Source organism: Monopterus albus, unplaced genomic scaffold (genome assembly GCF_001952655.1).
Source record: "Monopterus albus unplaced genomic scaffold, M_albus_1.0 scaffold93.1, whole genome shotgun sequence".
Lineage (NCBI taxonomy): Eukaryota > Metazoa > Chordata > Actinopteri > Synbranchiformes > Synbranchidae > Monopterus > Monopterus albus.
In genome coordinates this window covers 964,246-986,291 of record NW_018127973.1, presented here as the reverse complement: position 1 = coordinate 986,291, position 22,046 = coordinate 964,246, and the positions used below count along the sequence as shown (strand labels likewise).

The 22,046-nt window shown below is 41.6% G+C and overlaps 1 protein-coding gene across 2 annotated transcripts in view; it reads right to left on the bottom strand.

The window, feature by feature from the left end:
• Positions 1 to 22,046, bottom strand: part of lars2 (leucyl-tRNA synthetase 2, mitochondrial) — a 37,944-nt gene that overhangs the window by 1,829 nt on the left and 14,069 nt on the right. For both annotated transcript variants that reach the window (XM_020608529.1, XM_020608528.1), the window contains 16 exons: positions 20,736 to 20,796; positions 20,562 to 20,651; positions 20,132 to 20,275; positions 16,644 to 16,751; positions 14,868 to 15,027; positions 14,225 to 14,329; positions 13,661 to 13,776; positions 13,245 to 13,528; positions 5,799 to 5,897; positions 3,832 to 3,969; positions 3,643 to 3,746; positions 3,031 to 3,210; positions 2,614 to 2,783; positions 1,633 to 1,710; positions 1,364 to 1,475; positions 212 to 339 (listed from right to left, as the gene is read on the bottom strand). In XM_020608529.1, coding sequence (XP_020464185.1) covers positions 212 to 339; positions 1,364 to 1,475; positions 1,633 to 1,710; positions 2,614 to 2,783; positions 3,031 to 3,210; positions 3,643 to 3,746; positions 3,832 to 3,969; positions 5,799 to 5,897; positions 13,245 to 13,528; positions 13,661 to 13,776; positions 14,225 to 14,329; positions 14,868 to 15,027; positions 16,644 to 16,751; positions 20,132 to 20,275; positions 20,562 to 20,651; positions 20,736 to 20,796 — 2,077 coding nt within the window. The remainder of the gene's footprint in view (positions 1 to 211; positions 340 to 1,363; positions 1,476 to 1,632; positions 1,711 to 2,613; positions 2,784 to 3,030; positions 3,211 to 3,642; positions 3,747 to 3,831; positions 3,970 to 5,798; positions 5,898 to 13,244; positions 13,529 to 13,660; positions 13,777 to 14,224; positions 14,330 to 14,867; positions 15,028 to 16,643; positions 16,752 to 20,131; positions 20,276 to 20,561; positions 20,652 to 20,735; positions 20,797 to 22,046) is intronic.

Here is a 22,046-nt window from a genome sequence, read left to right as displayed (position 1 = left end):
CCAGAGGATGCGTCCATATACCTACTATTAAATGTATGTAATTACACAATGAGCAATGGGCTGTTGCTGAGCAAATACATCTTATCTTCAAAATTAAAAATTGTTCAAACCTGCACAAAACAAAAAGAAGGACATTCACAAGACTGAAGGTGTCGTGTACTGACTGAGTGTGTCCATGTGTTCATGTCTGAGAGTGTCTATGTGAGCCCACCAATACAGACAGCTCCACAAAGTCAGGGAGCTCCAGGTACTTGGGGTCCACAGTCGGCCAGGGCTGCTGCATGACATCTCCTCCCCGCAGGAGGAGGTGGCTAAGGGGGTTTTTCACCTGGCAAAGACCTGGGGGAGGAAATAAATCACCTGCTGTGACACTCAGGAGAAGGTCTCATATGCTGAGGATCTGTCAGCCAGTCATTACACCATCGCTGTCAGCCTTAGCTAGGGTTGTCTTTTCTCTCAGTTAAACCACCAAGCATACATCCCACTGGAGGCAGAAGGGAAGGATGTGAACTTCCTCTATCCTGCTTTGTGTGTAAAATTACAAACGAGTGAGATTGAAAAGTACAACATGGCCGAGTGCAGAGGAGGTCACATCCCTCGCTTGTACGTCCTGTTTATAAAAAAGTTTTGAAACTACTTTTGACAACAACTAAAAGGCACACGAGCCACTTATTAAAACATACACACCTTCCTTCAAGCAATTATCTGTCAGGTTTTCTCGACTCTGGCTACTGGGCAAGCTTCCAAGTGAGGCACAATGAATGAGGCAAGGTCTTCCATACTGTTTTTACAGGGTGGGCCACGGAAAAGTAGCCCGCCTCCAATACGCTCTCGAGTACATGGGCTACTTTTCTGTGGCCCACCCTATATTTTTAACCTTATAGTTTTCAACACTAGGTCAACAGCTCCTAATACTGCTCTCTGTTTCATTTGCTGGACAGTGAGTATTTCAGGTAAAATGTTCTACAGAGCTGTGTCTCTTAACTGTTGATTACATGACCACTGCATGTTTGCTGGTATTAGACAAGCGGCAGTGTCAACATTGCATTCATCTGTGTTAACTTCCCCTAATAGACATTACAAATAATCTGGTTTTACCACAAACATGACACACTTTTGTCACTATGCCTGTATAAAACTTCATCCTCATTGAGGAGATCCAATTTAAATTTAAAATCTAAAACAAGTAGATCAAATTAGTACAATAGGAGCATCTAAAATTAGCCATGGACATTTGGACATTAACATGGCAGCTCAGTTTTCCCCATTAACATTTCCTCCTGCCAGCCACTTCACTAAGAGTGCAAACAGTATGTGCAGGAGTAGGTAGTTTATATTTGTGAATAGTTTGCATGTCACCAACCTGCCCATAGTTCAGAAGCAAGATGAGGAGCCATGGGTGCTGTCATCATAACCAGCACAGCCAGGGCCTCCTCAAACTCCAGACTGTGCTGCATCACTCTGACTGTTGCATTCTGAACACACACACACACACACACACACACACACACACACACACATACACACACACATACACACACACACAAAATGGTAAAAATGTTATTTTCAGTGTGATCAGTAATAAACAACATTGTGACATTTCTATTTCTAGCTACTGGAGGGCACACTCACACTCAGTGTATTGGTAAGTCCCATCAGGCGAGAAATGGCTGCGTTGAAAAGGAAGTCCTCTGTAAAGGAAGAAGTCACCTGAAAATACCGACAAACAAAATCAACACATGACGGTGTTTTCAGACGGATTGAGTGTATCATGGAGGATTTTTGAGTCTGCCCCTAAAGATTATTAGAAAACAATGCAGCCTCGTCCTTGTTATCACCATGTGTACCAGCTGAAGGCACACATCATGTCAGTATTCCCCTACTTAGCCTTCTAGGAAGAAGAACCCATTGATGAATGGCCTTAGAGAGGAGGAGGTCAATAACTGAGGCTTTTCCAAGGGATAAATCAAAGGAGGGTCTCAGGTTTGGGGGCTTACTGCAAACAGCCTGAGGTCCCTTTAAAAGCATCGGCCCTGAGTGGTAGAGAGAGAACATCACACCTGGCAGCCAAAGGAGGCTATTTATAAAGTGTAAAAGGAGATGCAGTGGATTTAAAATCAATTTCCATCCCCTTCTTCTCTTGCTCTTTTCTGAGGGCTTCAGGTTGCAATGGATGTACAGGATTGGAACTCAGAGCTATGCAATGCTGGGCTATGTAATGAATGACATATTACCATAGACCATACTACCATACAGTACCTTGCAAATGAGAAAAAACATCTTACTATGGTTTCAGCACAACCTACTCCATTGTTAAAAAGATAATGGAAATGAATTATGTAACACTGCACATTAAAAACAACCACAGATAACTGGTACTAGCAGAGAAATTAAATTCAAAATTGACTAAAGTGACGGATGCAAAAGCGTGAATCACCTATTTTACTCAGTGAAGATGAACACTAACTTGAGATTTTGAAAATGGGCCCATTCATGACCCCTAGTGGTCACGACTGTTGCAATATCTCATTCTTATATAATGTCACCATGAGACATTTTCAGTCATATTTATTCAAGACCAGTCAGTCTGAGGTTAGGGAATTGCTATTGTACCTCTTGAACAGCATAGTTCTTGTTCTCCCAGATCTTTCTGGCCTCTGCCAGTTCCTTCTTCTTCAGCAGAGAAGGGTTGGGGAAGTCTCCGAGTTGCCGCGCCCCCCTCATCTTTGTCACCAGCTGCCACAGGCGACACTGCCATCGCAGAACCCCTAGGAGTGCATCCGCTGAGGTGGGGAACACAGACACAGATGAAAAGAATATTTTGACACAATGCAGGAAAAACATCTTTTCAATATTGAAGTTTCCTTAATTTGAAAACACCGATACCATTTTGTTTTGAGGAAACAATTCATGGCATGTCTCTGATACTTAAAGCCACACAACTAACATCCTCCAGCATTGCTCGTAACTTATTATGCTTATGAAGAACTCAAGCTGTCAGTGTAATTTTGCAGTAGTGTCTCGACTCACTCTTCATATCCCAGAGGATGTCCTGTTCAGGTGGTGCAGCGTAAAGGACGTACAATCGAACTGTGTCCACGCCATACTCCTGCACCACCTCTTGGGGGTCCAGGCCATTGTGTTTAGACTTGCTCATCTTTTCCCACGTCACCTCAATACGACCACCGCCCAACGCCACTGGCTCCTCATCTAGAGACAGTTTAGGAGCCAGAGATCAGAGACAGCTGCACAGAGAGGCATACTCTTTCAGATACCTCCTTGCTTTTTAAATGATATTAATTTCACTGTTAGGTTGCTAAATTCCATTGTAACTATTTTAATTAATACCTGTCATTTCATTGTTTCTTATTGGCCCTTAAGAAAAATATGTAAGGCCTAGTCAACACCTGTTTATCCCATTACCAAGAGAGGATATGGAAATCCTTGGGAGTCTAATGGTAAGGGGCCTCTGGGGTCTCTTCAGAGGATTTCTTATAATTTGATTTTTGTCAAGAGCAGCTGGTTAACATGTCATTCATCTGGGAAAAGCTATAAAGCACAAATCTGAGAGAGGCTGCTCCTTTCTCCTGTGCTCCAGATGTGTCACACTAGCAAATAGCCAGAAGATTCATGTGTGTGTACCTGTGAAGTCTATTTCTTCTCTCTTTAGATACTGCCCGCTGTCTGCCAGTTTGTAAGTCTGGGCCTTGATCAGACCTTGGACCAGTATCTTAAAAAAAGGCTCCCTGAAAGAGAGAAACAGAGCTCCTTAACATGAACACAGAAAATATACAGGTACAACAAGAGCAGATAAAACACTGTGCACTGTACCTGTGAGCCACAAGACCCTGGTCTTTGCAAAAGTGGCAGAGGAAGCGAGCATAGTACAAGTGCATGACAGCATGCTCCTTCCCTCCGATGTACACGTCCACTGGCAGCCAGTGATCTGCTAGGTGGCGCTCAAAAGGCCTGGAGAGGAAGAACAGTTTCAGGAAGGCTGGGAACTGTAAACCTCTCAATGAATTCATGAGTCTAACCAAATTTATCAAGAGCAATTCTGAGTTAATATATGAAGAAATTCACATGTCTACAGGGGAAACTACAAGATGCTTGAATGCACAGTGAAATGGTCTTTTCTGTGGGCTTGTTTTTTTGCAGCATGTCCCTGAGGTCACACAAGTACTATGACCTCTTTCTTCCCTTCTTTTCTGATGATGAAATATTTTGTGTGTGTTCGTTCATGAAGTCTTTCTCTGCTCATTTGAACTAATTCAGTTTTCTTTGATTTAATCCAAAGAAACGACTGCCTCTGTTAATACCAAATGCAGGACTTCCTGTTCCAGAGAATTTGTTTTTCTTTCCAGAAAACAGGATCCAGATATTTAGAAACAGCAAATGTTTACTGTATGGCCTTTTATTAACATCACCCCTGAGTTTTAATGTTTCAGTTCTAGTATGAATTTTTTTTTAGCTTTTTTGATTGTAGTCCATTTCCTTTTATTTTATGATCTGAACTTATATTGGCCTGACTTAATCTAATTGTGGGGTTTAACAGACTTTCCCATGTAAAGCACTGTGTTGAAGAGTGTTTTATGAATAAAGTTATTATTATTATTACTGTTTGTAGTGAAGCAGACCTCTGTTTATATAAAAATGTACAATGCATTCTTAGAAATCATTTGTCAGATGGCAGTGACTGTTACAATACGTGATTTGGTACATATGCATACACAATTCCTCTAGGGGGCAGGCTGAATCTGACACACAAGGATCCAGGGATGAAGCTAACAGAAGCATCGTGAAGCCTCCTCTGTCTCACTGGCTTCACGCTCACAGAAAAAACATAATACAGTAATGCGTGTTTAAATATTAGCTCTGATGACTTCCTCTCTACTCAGCTTCATGTATTAACAGTTATGTGAAAATGTATCTGAGATTAAATTAGACAGCCTGTTTCCAGCATGTGGCTGGTGTGGCTGACATGACGGTCAGCACAGGCAGGGATTCCTCCTACAGTCATGATGCTTTCTGGGGCAGACTGCTATCTCTGTGCGTCACCTTTCGCACCAGTCATTACTCTCCTCCACACCTCTCTGCCTCTCTGGCTCATGATGTCTCTGAATAATTGAACCATGGAAAACAGTTATCAGCTTATAAGGCTGAAAATAATTTAGCCTGTTTGTTGGCACCGGGCCAGGGAACTCTAATACATAACACATATACAGTTCCATACAACACCCTGTTTCCATTCCCTTCCTCTTTTCGGGTATTCTCAGCCTCTCCTGCTTTCTATTCTCATTTCCCCTTGTGCACATAGAGCTCAGCAGTCCAGCTGAAATGCACAAATAGTGTAATTGCTTTTTCTGTTGTGCCATAATCTGTCCCACTTAGAAAAGTGATGGGGAGGGCAGTTCCTTCTCCCTTTTAAAGCAGCTTTACACCTAGGTCAGGGCACTGGGTAATTAATCTCTTTTGTTAAAGTCAGGATATCGCCACCATCCCAGCAAGTGACAGCTATGGCTCCATAATCTCTGCTGGCAGGGAATACAACCTTCAGGTAAGTGTGTGCATGTGTGAGAGTGTGTACACAGGCAGTATATCCTTGTTTGAAATGAGTAAATGGGAGAGAGTGGTTGATCTTACGGTGAGCAAGCAGCAAGACAAAAGAGAAAAATGAGTGTTTTTACACAGCAGAGATTACAAAGAGAATTCACATTCTTTGTGCAACTTTCTCTTCATTTCATTTTTATTCAAACAAACAGCAAAGTGAAATCTGAGGAGGGGGGGGCTGCTCATACCTGTCTGTGTTATGAGGATCTGTGAATCTAAAGTAATACCAGGCTGAATCCACAAATGTGTCCATGGTGTCAGTCTCCCTCCTCGCTGGACCCTTACATCTGTCAGAAGAAAATCAATATTAGCCTAACAATTCAGAAAGCGAACAAATGAACAATCCCCGTTTCTATGCATATAGAAATTGCACATTACATGTGTGAGTGTAATGGTGGCTCCATCTGGCTGTTGGGGTCATGTCCCCGTAGAGAAGCACAGCTGAAGCCAGACTGGCACCGGAGCTCTGTTCCCGTGCCCTGCCTAACAGGCTGTGCTAACAGGGAACGAACTGGCAGGCTGAACACATGATCATGTGTTTGTTTTGGAAATGCCACCTCACGTCCTTTTCGATCCAAGCCAAACAGCACTTGGGTAAGTGATGAAAATCTGCCAACATCACTTTTAGAGGGGAGGAGAGGACAACCGCAGAGATGCACGGACAGAAATATTTTGGAAAGTTTTTTTTTTTCTGATTAAAAGCACTTAATGGAACAGTGAAAGTGTCTGCTCTTTACTTTATAATGAGTCTCAAAGGAGTGTCCCGCAAAGATAAACAGAGGAGCAGCTCTGAGCTTTGCAGATCAGGTATTGTTTCCTGCACCTTAAGGGGTAACTCTGTTTTCTCTGTCTCTCATTTCATTCACACAAACATTCATCTCTCAAGTGTATTTCATCTCACACTCTCTAAGACATACACAAATCAAGAGGAGAAACTCCTTGACCAGCAACCATACCAGTCTATATTAAGACTGTGATGATGAGGTAAGAGCTGAAGGTTGCCTAGCAACACGGCTAAGGTGTAGCAAGGTTAATATTTGTAAGTTTTATTTAATTTGATGAAAGCCCAGCAATACAACAAGGCCCCTACAATCACAAAAGAATCCAAAAATAGAAACTTCACAAAACAGAGAAAGGAAATTAGTATACAAATCTTCTACTTGAGCAAGTAAGATAATTTAGCTCCTCTCTCACACCAGACTAGCCAATCACAGGCCAGACTGTGATCCCTTGACAGACGGCTGGCACAATCTACATGCAGACTCGAAGAATCAGATGAGACGACACACACATGCTCTGGAGACGACCCTTCCTTAAGCAATGAAAGGTCTAACAACAAAACTAGGTTGCCTGAAGCAACCTGTGTGCATGAGTGTGTGTTTGTGATTGTGTGTTTACAGGATGAACCAGAGTGAGGCAGAAGGCTCTCAAACAGATGAGGCAAGAGAGGCAGCTGCCCTCTTCACAGAGGCTATCTCCTCATGGAAAAATAGCCCTCCATCTGCTGTGTGTCTGCCTGACTGCGAGTGAGGTGCTAACTGGGTGTTAGCACCTGGAAATTCACAAACACGTGTGCAGTATTTGGGTTCTTTACTTAAGTAAAAGCAGCAGTACGACTGTAAAAATGCAGTATTATTACCATCAAAATATACTTAAAGAACCAAAAGTACTCATTATGAAGAACGGCACATTACACATTATTGTATATCATATATTGCATTATAATTACTGCTGCGTTAATGTATACATCACATTTAATGTTGCCACTGGTAAAGGTGGAGCTAATTATAATTACCTTGTATGCTTGTTATTTGATTTACTGATGGGTAGGTTGTGAATTTCCCCCAATAAGTTCTTAGGATCATACTGTATTTTGCTTTATTCATCTGATTCTGAAAAGTAACTAAAATTTTCAAATACATGTAGTGCAGTAAAAGTACAATATTTGCCTCTAAACTGTAGTAAATTCAGAATATAAAGTATCAGAAAATGGGAACTCTCAAGCAAAGTACAAATACCTTAAAGTTGTACTTAAGTACAGTACTTGAGCAAATGTACTTAGTTACTTTCCACCACTGCATGACTGCACACCCTCCTTGCCGGGCAGGGTTCGGTTGGTAGGCCAATTTTCAGTGCTGCAAGGGTCGGAGATGAGATGAGCATACAGGAAATGACTTCCTCAAGGACAGATAAAACCCCATTTCTTCCGCCCATCTCTCATCATCCAGCTCGTCTGTGTTCCACTCAAACTTTAATTGGATATAGTCGGCGAGTGAAGAGAACAAAATTTCCAGAGACACTTAACAACGCAGGGGGAGATAACGACATCTTTGTGATTATAGCCATCAATCACCGCTGATGGGAGGAATTATAGTAGCTCTGTGGAAGTGAGTGAACACAATCTGATGGCTTGTGCCATCTGCAACTGAGCAGACCACTGTTTTAATCAACATGGTGCCATGACGGTGATTAGTTTTATTCAGAGAGGAATTCCCTGGCCGACTCTGGAGACGCATTCTGCATTTGAAAACATTTTCAAACACATTCACTGAGATGACAGGCTGGTACCGTAGCTATGTGTGTGATTATGTCTGTGCACAAAAGGTAAATATGTGTGCGCATGTATAGTAGGTGTGTGCTCCCCCTGAGACACAGCTGGCTTATGTAACCTTCATCATCTCATGCTGCTCCTATGACAGATGCCACTCATTACATAACCACATCAGAACAGAAGCATTAATCACACAATTTGCAGGCCTGCTCTCAGTGCTCTGTGTTCTTGTAAAGTTGTCGGTCCTATCAGCCGCCTGACAACCAGTCATTTGTGTCGGTACTGGTCTCCTGAGGAAATACAGGAAGTATGGAGGAGAGGCAGTCACCAGAGAGGGATTACACTTAGTTCAGTGCCCACTCCACAAACACTATGATGGACAAGATCGTTTTGTTGTGACAAAAAGAAACAACACTTCTAACAACACCCTTTTTTGGCATCCTTCTTGCAGAATCACACAGCTGAGAGAGGACACCACTAATGTTGCTGTGCTTCAGGAGATGGTGGTGACTCAGTGACTTGCTGAAGGGCACTTTAGAGGGGCGGTTTGTTCACTGCGCAAACGGACGCCAAGCTCTGCAACTGAACAAGCACTTCATGTGTAAGTGAAATTATTAAGGGATTTATTCTCTTACTTGGACAAGACTTTTCAAATACTGTTGGAACCTATTGAAATGAAATGTAAATATTCAAAAGTAGACAACACTGTTTTTAATCACTGTTTTCACTAGTCAGGACCACACCAATGAATGGTGCTGATAAAGGGGGTGAGCTTGTGTATGGAGCTGTGTGCTGATGCTGCTTGGAGACTGTTAGAGTACTTTGGGGAAGGCTTCCGGAGAATCCGTGCAATGCTTGGGCGTGGTGGAGCGCCCATGGGAGGCAGGGAAAATAATGGGAAGAAGTGGAGGGCAGAAAGGAAGAAAAGATGACAGAGAAAGACAAGATAGATAGGAAGGGTGAGAGGGTTTATGAGAAACAAAAGCACTCTGCAGAGGGATTGTGCAACTATTTATAGGCAGGTAGCAGGAAAAGGTGTGTAATAAGGACATCGTCCTGCTCCTGAACCTTCCATGTTCATCTTCATTTTACTTCACATCAAGATTAAATTAGTAGTTTCCAAACTTTTAGGCTTGTGACCCCTTGAAATTAAGGAATGTCATCTTGCATATGCTTATGAGTTGTGACCACATCCATCAACGAGTAATTTTACCGTCTAACTCAAAGTTCCACTATGTAGCACTAGCATGAAGCTCTAAATCAATCCAATATGCTCTCTGCCCAGCGCTCCCTCTCCCTGCTCCACTACAACCTGCTGCACTCCACCACGCTCTACCCAGCTCTTCAGATATTTATCATTATGAAATTACAAGAAGTGAGAATGCACCAAAATGTACCGATCGAGCAGAAATAACTGAAACTCTCTGATTTGTTAGAGAGATCACTCCTTCTCAAAACCTTTTAGAAGCAGATATCCCTGCACTGCTGCCAGTGCTGTTCAATGAGTGTGGGTCACTGGGGGCTTCAACAGCACATCTCCACATCAAGACAGGTTTTGAAACAGGTTTCTAAAACAAAATCATTTTGAAAACGTTTCATATTAAAGCTTTAAGATAGTTTAATTTAAATTATTAAGTGGCATGAAAAGGCTAAACCATGAAAACAACAATATAAAAAACTAATTTGCATTTTTGTGTAATTATTTTGTCTTTCCTGTCCTATTAGTCAACTCACAGCCCTTCAAATTTATTTTGTGTCTCAGTAAGAAAACAAATAAATCACATTTCCCAAAATGTCAAACTCTTCCATGGAGTGGTATTCTTCAAGGTTGTCTGTGTGGTGGATTTTGATTTAATTCATACAACAGTAGTACAGTACTTGAGCAAATGTACTTAGTTACTTTCCACCACTGCATGACTGCACACCCTCCTTGCCGGGCAGGGTTCGGTTGGTAGGCCAATTTTCAGTGCTGCAAGGGTCGGAGATGAGATGAGCATACAGGAAATGACTTCCTCAAGGACAGATAAAACCCCATTTCTTCCGCCCATCTCTCATCATCCAGCTCGTCTGTGTTCCACTCAAACTTTAATTGGATATAGTCGGCGAGTGAAGAGAACAAAATTTCCAGAGACACTTAACAACGCAGGGGGAGATAACGACATCTTTGTGATTATAGCCATCAATCACCGCTGATGGGAGGAATTATAGTAGCTCTGTGGAAGTGAGTGAACACAATCTGATGGCTTGTGCCATCTGCAACTGAGCAGACCACTGTTTTAATCAACATGGTGCCATGACGGTGATTAGTTTTATTCAGAGAGGAATTCCCTGGCCGACTCTGGAGACGCATTCTGCATTTGAAAACATTTTCAAACACATTCACTGAGATGACAGGCTGGTACAGTAGCTATGTGTGTGATTATGTCTGTGCACAAAAGGTAAATATGTGTGCGCATGTATAGTAGGTGTGTGCTCCCCCTGAGACACAGCTGGCTTATGTAACCTTCATCATCTCATGCTGCTCCTATGACAGATGCCACTCATTACATAACCACATCAGAACAGAAGCATTAATCACACAATTTGCAGGCCTGCTCTCAGTGCTCTGTGTTCTTGTAAAGTTGTCGGTCCTATCAGCCGCCTGACAACCAGTCATTTGTGTCGGTACTGGTCTCCTGAGGAAATACAGGAAGTATGGAGGAGAGGCAGTCACCAGAGAGGGATTACACTTAGTTCAGTGCCCACTCCACAAACACTATGATGGACAAGATCGTTTTGTTGTGACAAAAAGAAACAACACTTCTAACAACACCCTTTTTTGGCATCCTTCTTGCAGAATCACACAGCTGAGAGAGGACACCACTAATGTTGCTGTGCTTCAGGAGATGGTGGTGACTCAGTGACTTGCTGAAGGGCACTTTAGAGGGGCGGTTTGCTCACTGCGCAAACGGACGCCAAGCTCTGCAACTGAACAAGCACTTCATGTGTAAGTGAAATTATTAAGGGATTTATTCTCTTACTTGGACAAGACTTTTCAAATACTGTTGGAACCTATTGATGAAATGTAAATATTCAAAAGTAGACAACACTGTTTTTAATCACTGTTTTCACTAGTCAGGACCACACCAATGAATGGTGCTGATAAAGGGGGTGAGCTTGTGTATGGAGCTGTGTGCTGATGCTGCTTGGAGACTGTTAGAGTACTTTGGGGAAGGCTTCCGGAGAATCCGTGCAATGCTTGGGCGTGGTGGAGCGCCCATGGGAGGCAGGGAAAATAATGGGAAGAAGTGGAGGGCAGAAAGGAAGAAAAGATGACAGAGAAAGACAAGATAGATAGGAAGGGTGCGAGGGTTTATGAGAAACAAAAGCACTCTGCAGAGGGATTGTGCAACTATTTATAGGCAGGTAGCAGGAAAAGGTGTGTAATAAGGACATCGTCCTGCTCCTGAACCTTCCATGTTCATCTTCATTTTACTTCACATCAAGATTAAATTAGTAGTTTCCAAACTTTTAGGCTTGTGACCCCTTGAAATTAAGGAATGTCATCTTGCATATGCTTATGAGTTGTGACCACATCCATCAACGAGTAATTTTACCGTCTAACTCAAAGTTCCACTATGTAGCACTAGCATGAAGCTCTAAATCAATCCAATATGCGCTCTGCCCAGCGCTCCCTCTCCCTGCTCCACTACAACCTGCTGCACTCCACCACGCTCTACCCAGATCTTCAGATATTTATCATTATGAAATTACAAGAAGTGAGAATGCACCAAAATGTACCGATCGAGCAGAAATAACTGAAACTCTCTGATTTGTTAGAGAGATCACTCCTTCTCAAAACCTTTTAGAAGCAGATATCCCTGCACTGCTGCCAGTGCTGTTCAATGAGTGTGGGTCACTGGGGGCTTCAACAGCACATCTCCACATCAAGACAGGTTTTGAAACAGGTTTCTAATACAAAATCATTTTGAAAATGTTTCATATTAAAGCTTTAAGATAGTTTAATTTAAATTATTAAGTGGCATGAAAAGGCTAAACCATGAAAACAACAATATAAAAAACTAATTTGCATTTTTGTGTAATTATTTTGTCTTTCCTGTCCTATTAGTCAACTCACAGCCCTTCAAATTTATTTTGTGTCTCAGTAAGAAAACAAATAAATCACATTTCCCAAAATGTCAAACTCTTCCATGGAGTGGTATTCTTCAAGGTTGTCTGTGTGGTGGATTTTGATTTAACATTATGAACAGTGTGTTTTTTTTTTGTTTTTTTTTTGAAGAGTATTCACTGACATGCTGATGACAGTCTTTTCAAAAAGAAATACACTACAGATGAAAATCTCTAGCTGCAGCTGACATACTGGTTACTGTTACTATTAGTTATGAGCCTGCGGCTGCATACAGCTTCACCAGCTAGCTCTTCTGGGCGAAGTCTATACCTCGTAGTTTAACAATGACTATGAGCCAAGGTGACCTCTAACTGGAACTAATATACATTATTTATGCCCTCAGCCAGTGAACTGCAGCTGACAAGCAGAAGTAGCTGCTACAGTACATACTTACATTAATTATATATACACAAAATCAATTCACAAGTCTGAAATCTTAACACATTGAGTCTGTGAGCCTCTGATCCCATGTTAAGTAGTTTCTGGCTGAAGGTTTTTCACGTGTGTGATGTGCATCATTTCCTGTGTTTTTGTGTATTCATTTTAATGTCAGGAAGGAATAAATCACCCAGTCAACAGTGATAGAAAACAGTGTACTATACAGTATAGAGGTCTGTTTGTAGAGTACTGTACATCTACACTAACTATTAGCAGCTACTTGTTTGACTCCTCTGGTGAAGGGCCAATTTAAGTTGATCTTCATGTCTTCATGAAGAAATTGTAACAGGAGCAGGTGACTGTGCTAGCAGTCCTTTCAAAGAAAATTTATCATCACTATTAGCTATTATAAAAATTCCAATGGCTTCAAATATGCTGTTTTTATATTTTAATCTTTAGGACTGATATGTGGATTATATCTGGATGTGGCATCTCAATAAAACAAAAAAGAAAAACAATGCATTGCCACATTCTCACCTGGGACATCTGCAGTTCACCCAGTCCTGAGCAGCCTCCAGAGGCGACGCCCCCTTTCCTGTGAGAGATGGCAGCTTTGGCAGAGTAACTGGCAACTCTTCCTCAGGAACTGCAACTGGACCACAAGACCCACAGTGCACCACAGGGATGGGTGTGCCCCAGTAACGCTGTCTCGATATTAACCAGTCCCTGAGTCTGGAGCTGGTAAGGTGGCCACCGACCCTCTTCTCTCTGGCCTTCTGGGTAATGGAGTCAAATGCCAGCTCTCTGGTGAGGCCTGAGAACTATAAAAAGAAGAGCATGAAAAATAGGAAAGCATGACTTTTTTCATTTTCTACAGAAACTGATAAGAGAAACGTGCAAAATGTAGTTGTTTCCACATTATCAAAAGTGTGCTGATGATCAACAGTACACACCCCCTCAGAGTTGATCAGAGTTTGTGTGCCATCTTCATGGGTGTGTAGCACCATGGTCCAACTCAGATTTAGAGCTCTGGCCACAGACAGGTCCTCCTCACTAGAGTCTGGGATACCTGAAAGATACATATGAAGCATGAACATGTGACCCAGTTAAAAAGAAAATTATAGACATACAAAGCCACATACACGTAACTGATCTCTTCAGATCTCCTGTTATTAAAACACTCCCTGTTGTCATGTGACTAATGGTTAACAGTCCCTCAGGTTCCACCTCCACACTATAACACCCACTGGTTTAACAGCATTGCTGCAACAACCATACATTTCACAATGGTGAATTTTAAAATGCTGCATGTTTCTTATAACATTCCTCCATCTCTCATCTTTATTTCATCTCTTCCTCCCTGGGATAATAGGCTGACTGCATTGAAAGGTCAAGTATTTTTATTAGTTTTTATATCGTCTATGTACAGTAGCTTGAAAACACATATAAATGAATACTTACAAATTACAGTTAATAAGCAATTCGGAAAGCTCCACACACAGACATCAGTAACTCACCAATTACAGTGTCCAGATAACCATCAAAAGCTGCTTTGCGTGAGATGACCAGGGGAACCTCGTGGCCAGTGAACAGGTTGCAAGCACGAACCCCTGTCAGGGAGTCTGGAGAGCAGATGGCAGGAGGTATAAGCAGGAGGGTTGCTTCCCCTGGTAGCTTATTATCAACAATCACTCACCACTGAGAGAGAAAAACCTTCAAGGGAACCCCAATTAACATGCACTTGGTGAAATACAGCTACTACAACTATATCATGAATAAAAATAAACACATCTACATGAGCACAGAGTCCCCAGAATACATCCATAACGGTGATACAGTACAACTCTTTAATGAGATGGCAAACATATAGTTCCCTTCTCCTTCTTTTGAGGTTTGGTTTTTTACTGTGGCACCACTTTTGTTAATTAGGTACTTTTCAATAAAGAACATGCAGAATATGCAAAGGATTGCAACCTTTGTGAGGAACCTTTTCAAGTTCTGACAGTGTGCAGAGGGGTGAGCAACCTCGACCCCTAAAAGACTAATTAATCATTATTCACGTTGCTGATGAGGAAAAGTCTAAATGTGTGTTGCTCCTCACAAAATCATACACCATGATAGATGACCCCAACACAAAGGTCAGTCTGGGGAGACACTCACCTGTGCCTGGCTGAAAGGCTTTCTCCAGGGCAGAGCGGACACAGCTGCTACCGTGTAGCAGTCTGTGAGAGGGCAGGATGGCCAGGAAAGCTGCCCCAAACACCGTCTCTGGGTGGCAGCTGTAGGCTGACAGAGTCTCCCCTGTCTCCTCCCCGTTCATCTTTCAGATAATGAAAGAAGCATAAGAATCTCCTAGTGTTCATGTGTCAGTGGAAGTCAGATAATGAGGTCGGCCGCCTGTCTCCTCTCCCAGTCACACAAATGTATTTGTTTTAAAATATCATGTCCAGCATGTATGTGAAACGGGTTACAAGGTCATCAGTCATCAGTCAGGTTAAGCTATGCACCACAGCATTTAAAGCATGTGCTGAAACAACTGTGTCATCCATTAGCTGGTGGACAAAAAGTAAAAGAAGCTGATTAATAGTTTTATCTATATTTCCACTTAAATATTTGCAAAATTCCTGAAGCTGATGAATTCAAAGGGTAGCTTGCTTTTTGCTACTGAGTACTTCCCTTTAATTGTGTTAATGTCCTAATTATCTTGCTGAGCCTCTGAATCTTCTCACAGCACCGTCATTAGGCTGACATTCTGTGGTTATGAGGGAATTTTGTATTGAACTGAACTGAAATAAAATTTGGCGAATGCCATGAAAAAAACTTGAGAGGTAGCTTTGGTGATGCCTTAACGTTTCCTCTGTCACCAGCAACAGGTCAAAATTAGCCAAAAATATTTGGGTTTATGACTAATGCCCAGTACCTCTTGTTTCGACTTCCACATCCTGTCCAGCTGTCTTACTATGTATGTACATTATTTTATGTTGCTATTTAAAGAAACTTAATTAAATTAAATCAAGTATTCGCATCAGCTTCAGCTGCACTTTGTGTTTAGTGCTAATAAGCAAATATACATATATAAAACTAAGGGCCGTGGGCATGGTAATCATTATACTTGCTAGACATCAGCATGTTAACATTGTCACTATGAGCAAGTTAGCATGCTGCCATTAGCATTTAGCTCAAAGCAGTGCTCTGTCTATAGTTTTACATTTTTATAGCATAAATGAAAAACTGAGATATATGCATGTGCCGTAGGTAGCTCTTTAATGGCTCCTGTGTTGGTGTTCTATTTTCAGGCCCTTAGGGGTATAATTCAGTGAAATGCGGCTGTAACAATGTGTGATGCTGCAGTATAAGTCAAGCAGCTCTCCAATCAACCAAAGAAACCGCCTGTTTTATCTTTAATTACGCATTCTGTCAGAGAAAAGCTCTCCCATTTAAAGAACAAGACACAAAAACACAAATGCACTCCCACATATTCCAACTCTCTTTTCTCTATAAGATAAGATTTTTTAAATTAAGGAACTGACTTGAGTAACAGTTTTTCTGATTTTTTTTTTCCCAAGGAGAGTGGATTAATAAGGGTGCCTGCAGGGTTCTCAGCGGGCTTTTTGCAACTACTCAGTTTGACACAACAGACATGAATATGGCTCTCTGGAAACTCGACAGAAACTAATCTGTGACATCTGTTTGAGAACAATGAAGGGAAGATTTTTATGTTTTGGTACCTGATGTTCAAAAGAAATGCATAAATGAACAGAGACATAAAAGAAACTAAACTGAAGCAAGCAATCAGTCCTTGGGGAGAAGGCGATGAAAAACTGAAGATGGGAGGGGGAACAACTGGGAAACTGTTGGTGGAAACAGCAATTGAAAGAAAGCAAGAATGAAAAATGAATAAAAAGTTAGCAGGGGAGGGGGGGAGCTGAGATTCACCTTGAGTTTGAAGTCAAAGTAGCAGCCGGTGCACTCGCCAATCCAGTTCGCCTGCATGGCTTCCACCCCATACCACTCTGGAAGGTCTGCTAGGGAATCCAGGAGAGGCTGAAGGAAGGATGTGGAAACAAAGAGAAGTTTTCTACTTTGTACAAATTTGGAAAGAGCTAATTTCCCACTTCGCTGTTGAAGAGAGATATTTTTTGTAAGAGGCAACCAGCTCCTCATCAGTATGTGACTGTCTGGGATAATAAAACTGACTCCAGCTCTTTCAAAGTCCAGCCTATTTATTTTGACAAAGCAGCAGAGCCAAGCAGGTCACATTATGCAGACAGGAGGGGATTTTTAAAAATACTCCACTCACCCCACCTTCCTTGATATCACAATTTTTTTTATCGACTATATAGTGCGTGCACACACGCTCTTTCTCACATGCACATGTGCAGTTGCACACACAACAGCTATTGTGTGTGATTAAAGGACGCTATGCATACCAATGAGGCTAAAGCCAAAAAAGCCACAGCTGGGACGAGGCCAGAAACGTTAAAACTCTCCATTTCCTTTTCAGTCTGTCACAATCTACTACCCACAATCCCCCTCACAGTGCCGCTCAGCATGCAGCACCTCATCACAGCGATACCAATACAAATGTAAACACCAGCTATAGTCATCACTAGCATGACTGCAGAGTGTGTGAGCTATGGATTTGCTCCAGAGTGAGAGAAAAGAGACATAATGTGTGTCAGCATGACTGAGCGACTCTTGGAGAAGACACAGCAAATCAAAGACGTTACCAGCAGCGAAGAAGAAACAGAAAAAGCAATTACAGTTAACTACTGAACCTACTTTAAAGAAGCAGACAGTGAATGCTTTTACTTTCATGGACTATAAGATATAGCTTGGCACAGAAGAACTGAAAAGATGTACAGCAAAGAAATGTGTCTCCATGGCAACTTGAGAGAAAAAGCATGGTATGGCAATAACCAAGGATTATGCCTGTGTGTGAGAGAAAGAGACATCAAGTACACCTCTGATAAAAAAAAAATTACACAATGGAGTCATGCACACTGAGGAATTTTCTGAGCTGTCATCTGTGGTTAATGCACCTAAATAACACAAAACATTTGAGCATGGGAGTAGAACAATATAACAGAGCTCTGAGTTTAGGAATCACTTAGATGTTTACGTGATGTAACAGGCAGGTGGCAACTAGTGTGATTATGCATGAAATTGAAAACTCTTCCGCTGTTGTCTTATAATTTAGCATCCTGCAAGTGCCACATCAAGAAGTCCATCTCAGTAATAAGATGCAGTCAGCTGTGACCTGGAAGGAACAATGATTCATGAGGAAAACGCTCTCCGTATAAATACTGTCGGAAGTTAATGTTGTCTAACAGAGTCGAGCACATGTACAGGCGAGCAGAGAACAACATATGAAGGAAATCTCTTGTTCAATCACAGCGCTTTTAATGTGACATGCTCCGATTTGACACGGTCCTCCTTTCCCTCCGTTTGTCTTTCTCACTTCTTTTCCTTAACACCTCCCTCCTTCTTGCTTCTCACTGCTCTGCTCATCAAGAGAAAATTAGAAATGCTGGAACACATTGTCACAGTAGGCTGCTTCCACCTCCACTCACACCTCTGACACAGCACTGCGGCTGAAACCTGACCGTGGACAAAGTGATTTTTCTAATCAAACTAACAAAATTAACAAACTTTCAAAGGATAAATTGGTGTTTTTGCATAATTTATTTAGTTCTTACTAAAAATTAGATGCATCTTCTTTTACTGCCAACCCTTTTTGAAAGCATAAAACAAGTGTATTTAATGAACTGATTGAAGAGATTGTTTTGAATTCAAGTTATTTTTCAACCAGGAGTATCTATGTTTCCCTGGTTCTGGCTCCTTACATGAGATGACTGGCTACTTTTCTCTGTATTATATAATTGTAAACTGAATATTTGTTGATTTTGGACTGTTGATCAGACAAAACAAGGCAATTGAAGACTCCATTATGAGCTTTAGGAAACTGTGATGAGCATTTTTTTAAAATATTTTCTTTAAACTTGCAGACCAAACCAATAATGAACAGATTAATATATAGTTTAATTCATGTTTAAAACCATGTTTAAAAACCAAATATGACACAGATTTTCTCAAAGTTTAAATGATGGATTTCTGTTCACTGCCTGCAGGTTATGAAAGCAAATACTTTTCTTTTCGATGGATGACTATGCAGTATATGTGTGTGTGTGTGTGTGCAAACCATGTACACACATATGCTGCCATGTATAAAGCATAACCCCTCTTTTCTGTGGGCGATTCATATAGGCCCGGGAGGGGCAGCAGATCACCCCTGTGCTAAAAAGGTGGAGACTTCTCATCAGTCAGCCAGGGTGCCTGGCGTTATTACCCAGACTCCACTGGCCTCGGTAGGGAAATGCCAGGCTACAAATGATGGTCTCCAGGGGTCTGATTTCTGAACCAGAGTGTCAGTGATGTAGCTGCTGCTACTGAAGTGTCAGCCATGATTGTTATCAGAGGGCTCTGCTGCTGATTTGGGCTCGTACGAAGCTGCTGGCCAGCTGTTCCAAACGCCACTTCTCACGTACACACACATACAGTTGCTTCAGAAAGTAATCAGACTCTTTGTACACTTTATCATGCCATAGATTTCATTTTCAGTGGATAAAACTGTACTTGCTCATTAATCTCCGCTAAACAATCCATAATGACAAAGTGAGAACATGTTTCTAGATATTTTTGCAAAATCATTAAAAACCAAAATCTTACATCTCTCATTTGCAAAAAAGTGTTCCTTTCACAGCAATTCCAGCTTCAAGTCTTCTTGAGAAAGGTCTGTGAACTGTCATCTTCAGGTCTCTCCAGAGATGCTGGGGTTAGGTCTAGGCTTTGTCAGGGTCCCACGAGGACAATCCCAAAGCCACTCCAGTGTTGCCTTGGCTGTTTGATTCAGGTAATTGTTTTGCTGAAAGGTAAACTGTTGCCCCAGCCTCGGTTGGTGTGAACCCTGGAGCAGGTTTTCTTCAAGGATCTTTTCATATTTGGCTACATTCATCCGTCCCTCAGTTGTAACCAGGGATGGTAATAGCAGGTGACAAGCAGTGGCTGGTGTTTGTCAAGTGCAGTTCTTGAAGTTGAGCCCAAAGGGTTTGATTTGTCTCATTAAACGGGTTAATCTATTTCCTCACGCTAACAGAGTCCTTTAAATACTGTTGGGCAAACTCCAAGTGGGCCTTTTACTCAAAGTGGCTTCTTGCCCAGTTACTCACTTTGGCTGGACAGTCGGCTCTAGGAAGAGTCCTGGTGGTTCCAAACTTCTTCTTAAATTCAAAATTTAATCAACAACATAATAAAGTGTGTAAAAAGTGAAGGGATCAGAAAACATTCTGAAGTCACTGTATATAGGGCTCATTTACTGCACACACACACACACACACACACACACACACACAGAAGAGCTGTACCTTGGCATAATTAGTTGTCTTGATGAACCACTGTGTGAGCAGCTTCTGCTCCACCAGAGCACCAGACCTCCAGGAACGACCGTTTTCATCCACCTGCTCATCAGCCAGCACTGTCTGATCAACAGGGTCCCAGTTCACCACAGCCTGGATAACACGCACAAAGACACACAAATGATCACATAAATACAGATACAATGAAAGTGCAGAGCTTAGCAAGTAGCTTGGATTTAACGGACAGACCAAAGGCTTATTTCAAGGCCATCCCATTCCATTAAACATAATCAAAGGGCTTTTACCAAGCTCTTTTCTCTGCAGTTCATCCTTTTTCTTCCAATAATATATGAGCTGCCTCAGTCACTTTTGTAACTGTCATATTATTTCTTCCAAAAGAAAACCAGCATAAAGTCTTCAGTACAAAGGCTGTTCCTACCTCTTTCTGATAAGCCAGCCCTGCTTCAAAGAGCTTGATGAACAGATACTGGGTCCACTTGTAGTAATCTGGAAGGCAGGTGGTCACTTCCTATCAGGGAAAACCAGAGTTGGATCAGTTGTGTACTATGTCGTGCACAAGTGAGTCTTAAAAGATGCCCAAATCTCTACTGACCCGTTCCCAGTTGAAGCAAAGACCGAGGTTGTTCAGCTGCTCCCGCATGGACTCTATATTACTGAGGAGCAGAGAAAGAACAGCAATGTTAAGTTATCAAATCAAATCAAAATGTATTTATATAGCACTTTAAAACAACAGCATGTTGACCAAAGTAGTGCACATGTACAAAAAAGCAACACAAAAAAAGAACAGAATAAAAAAGAACAAACAAAATAAGATAGATGATCACAAACAATAACAGAATAGGCAAACTCCTCTAAGAACCATAGGCCAAGGCAAACAAATAGGTTTTGACAGGTCTGACCCATATCTAACATTTGTAGGTAGGGAGTTCCAGAGTCTCAGGGCTGCTACAGAAAAAGTGCAGTCATCCCAACAACATCGTTTGACCCTAGGAAACTAACAGGAAACTTCACTGATCTAAGAGCTCGGAGAGGAGAGAACAGGGGAAATGCAGTCAAACTTACAAGTAGCCGTCAAAATGCAGCAGCATTTTGTACCATATGAAACTTAGTAAGTGAAGATTTACTTACTCCAGAATATTACATAATTACAATAATCTAATCTGGAGCTAATAAAAGCATGGATGGCAACCTCCAAATCACTAAAAGGAAAGATTTAACTTTACTTAACAATCTTAGTTGCAAGAAACTAGTTTTTACAGCAGCACTGATTAGCTTGTCAGATTTCATATCACTATCAAATAAAACACCTAAGACTTTTAGAGTGGTTTTGGAATAAGACAGCAAAAGACCAAGATCACGAGCAAACGGAATCAGTATTGCCAAATAAAACAAACTCAATTTTACTATGATTAAGATGTAAGAAATTACATGCTAGCCATGATTTAATGTCATTCAGACAGTGAAATAACAAGAGGGAGAGTGCCTTTTTTTGCTTTCAGTAGTTAATAAATTTGTAGGCATCGGCATAAAAATGAAATGAGAACCCATATTTCTCCAGTATGGACCCCAGGGGTACCATGTATAAGGTAAAGAGAACTGGTCCAAGGACAAACCCCTGGGGAACACCACAGGTTAGTGAAGTAGGGGAGGAGGAGCACCGTCCAATATTAACTTCAAAGTGCCTATCCATCAAATAAGACTGGAACCATTTTAGAACAGTGCTTTACGACCCAACATATTGTGCAATCTGAGATAACAGTGGTCCACTGTATCAAATGGTGCGGTGAGGTCTAAGAGTAGGACGTCATCCCTGTTGGTCTGGACAGCCATCAGTTCGTCTACAGAGAGAACTGATCAACAGAGGATGATGTCTCAATAGCATTACACACAGCCCTGTCCCACC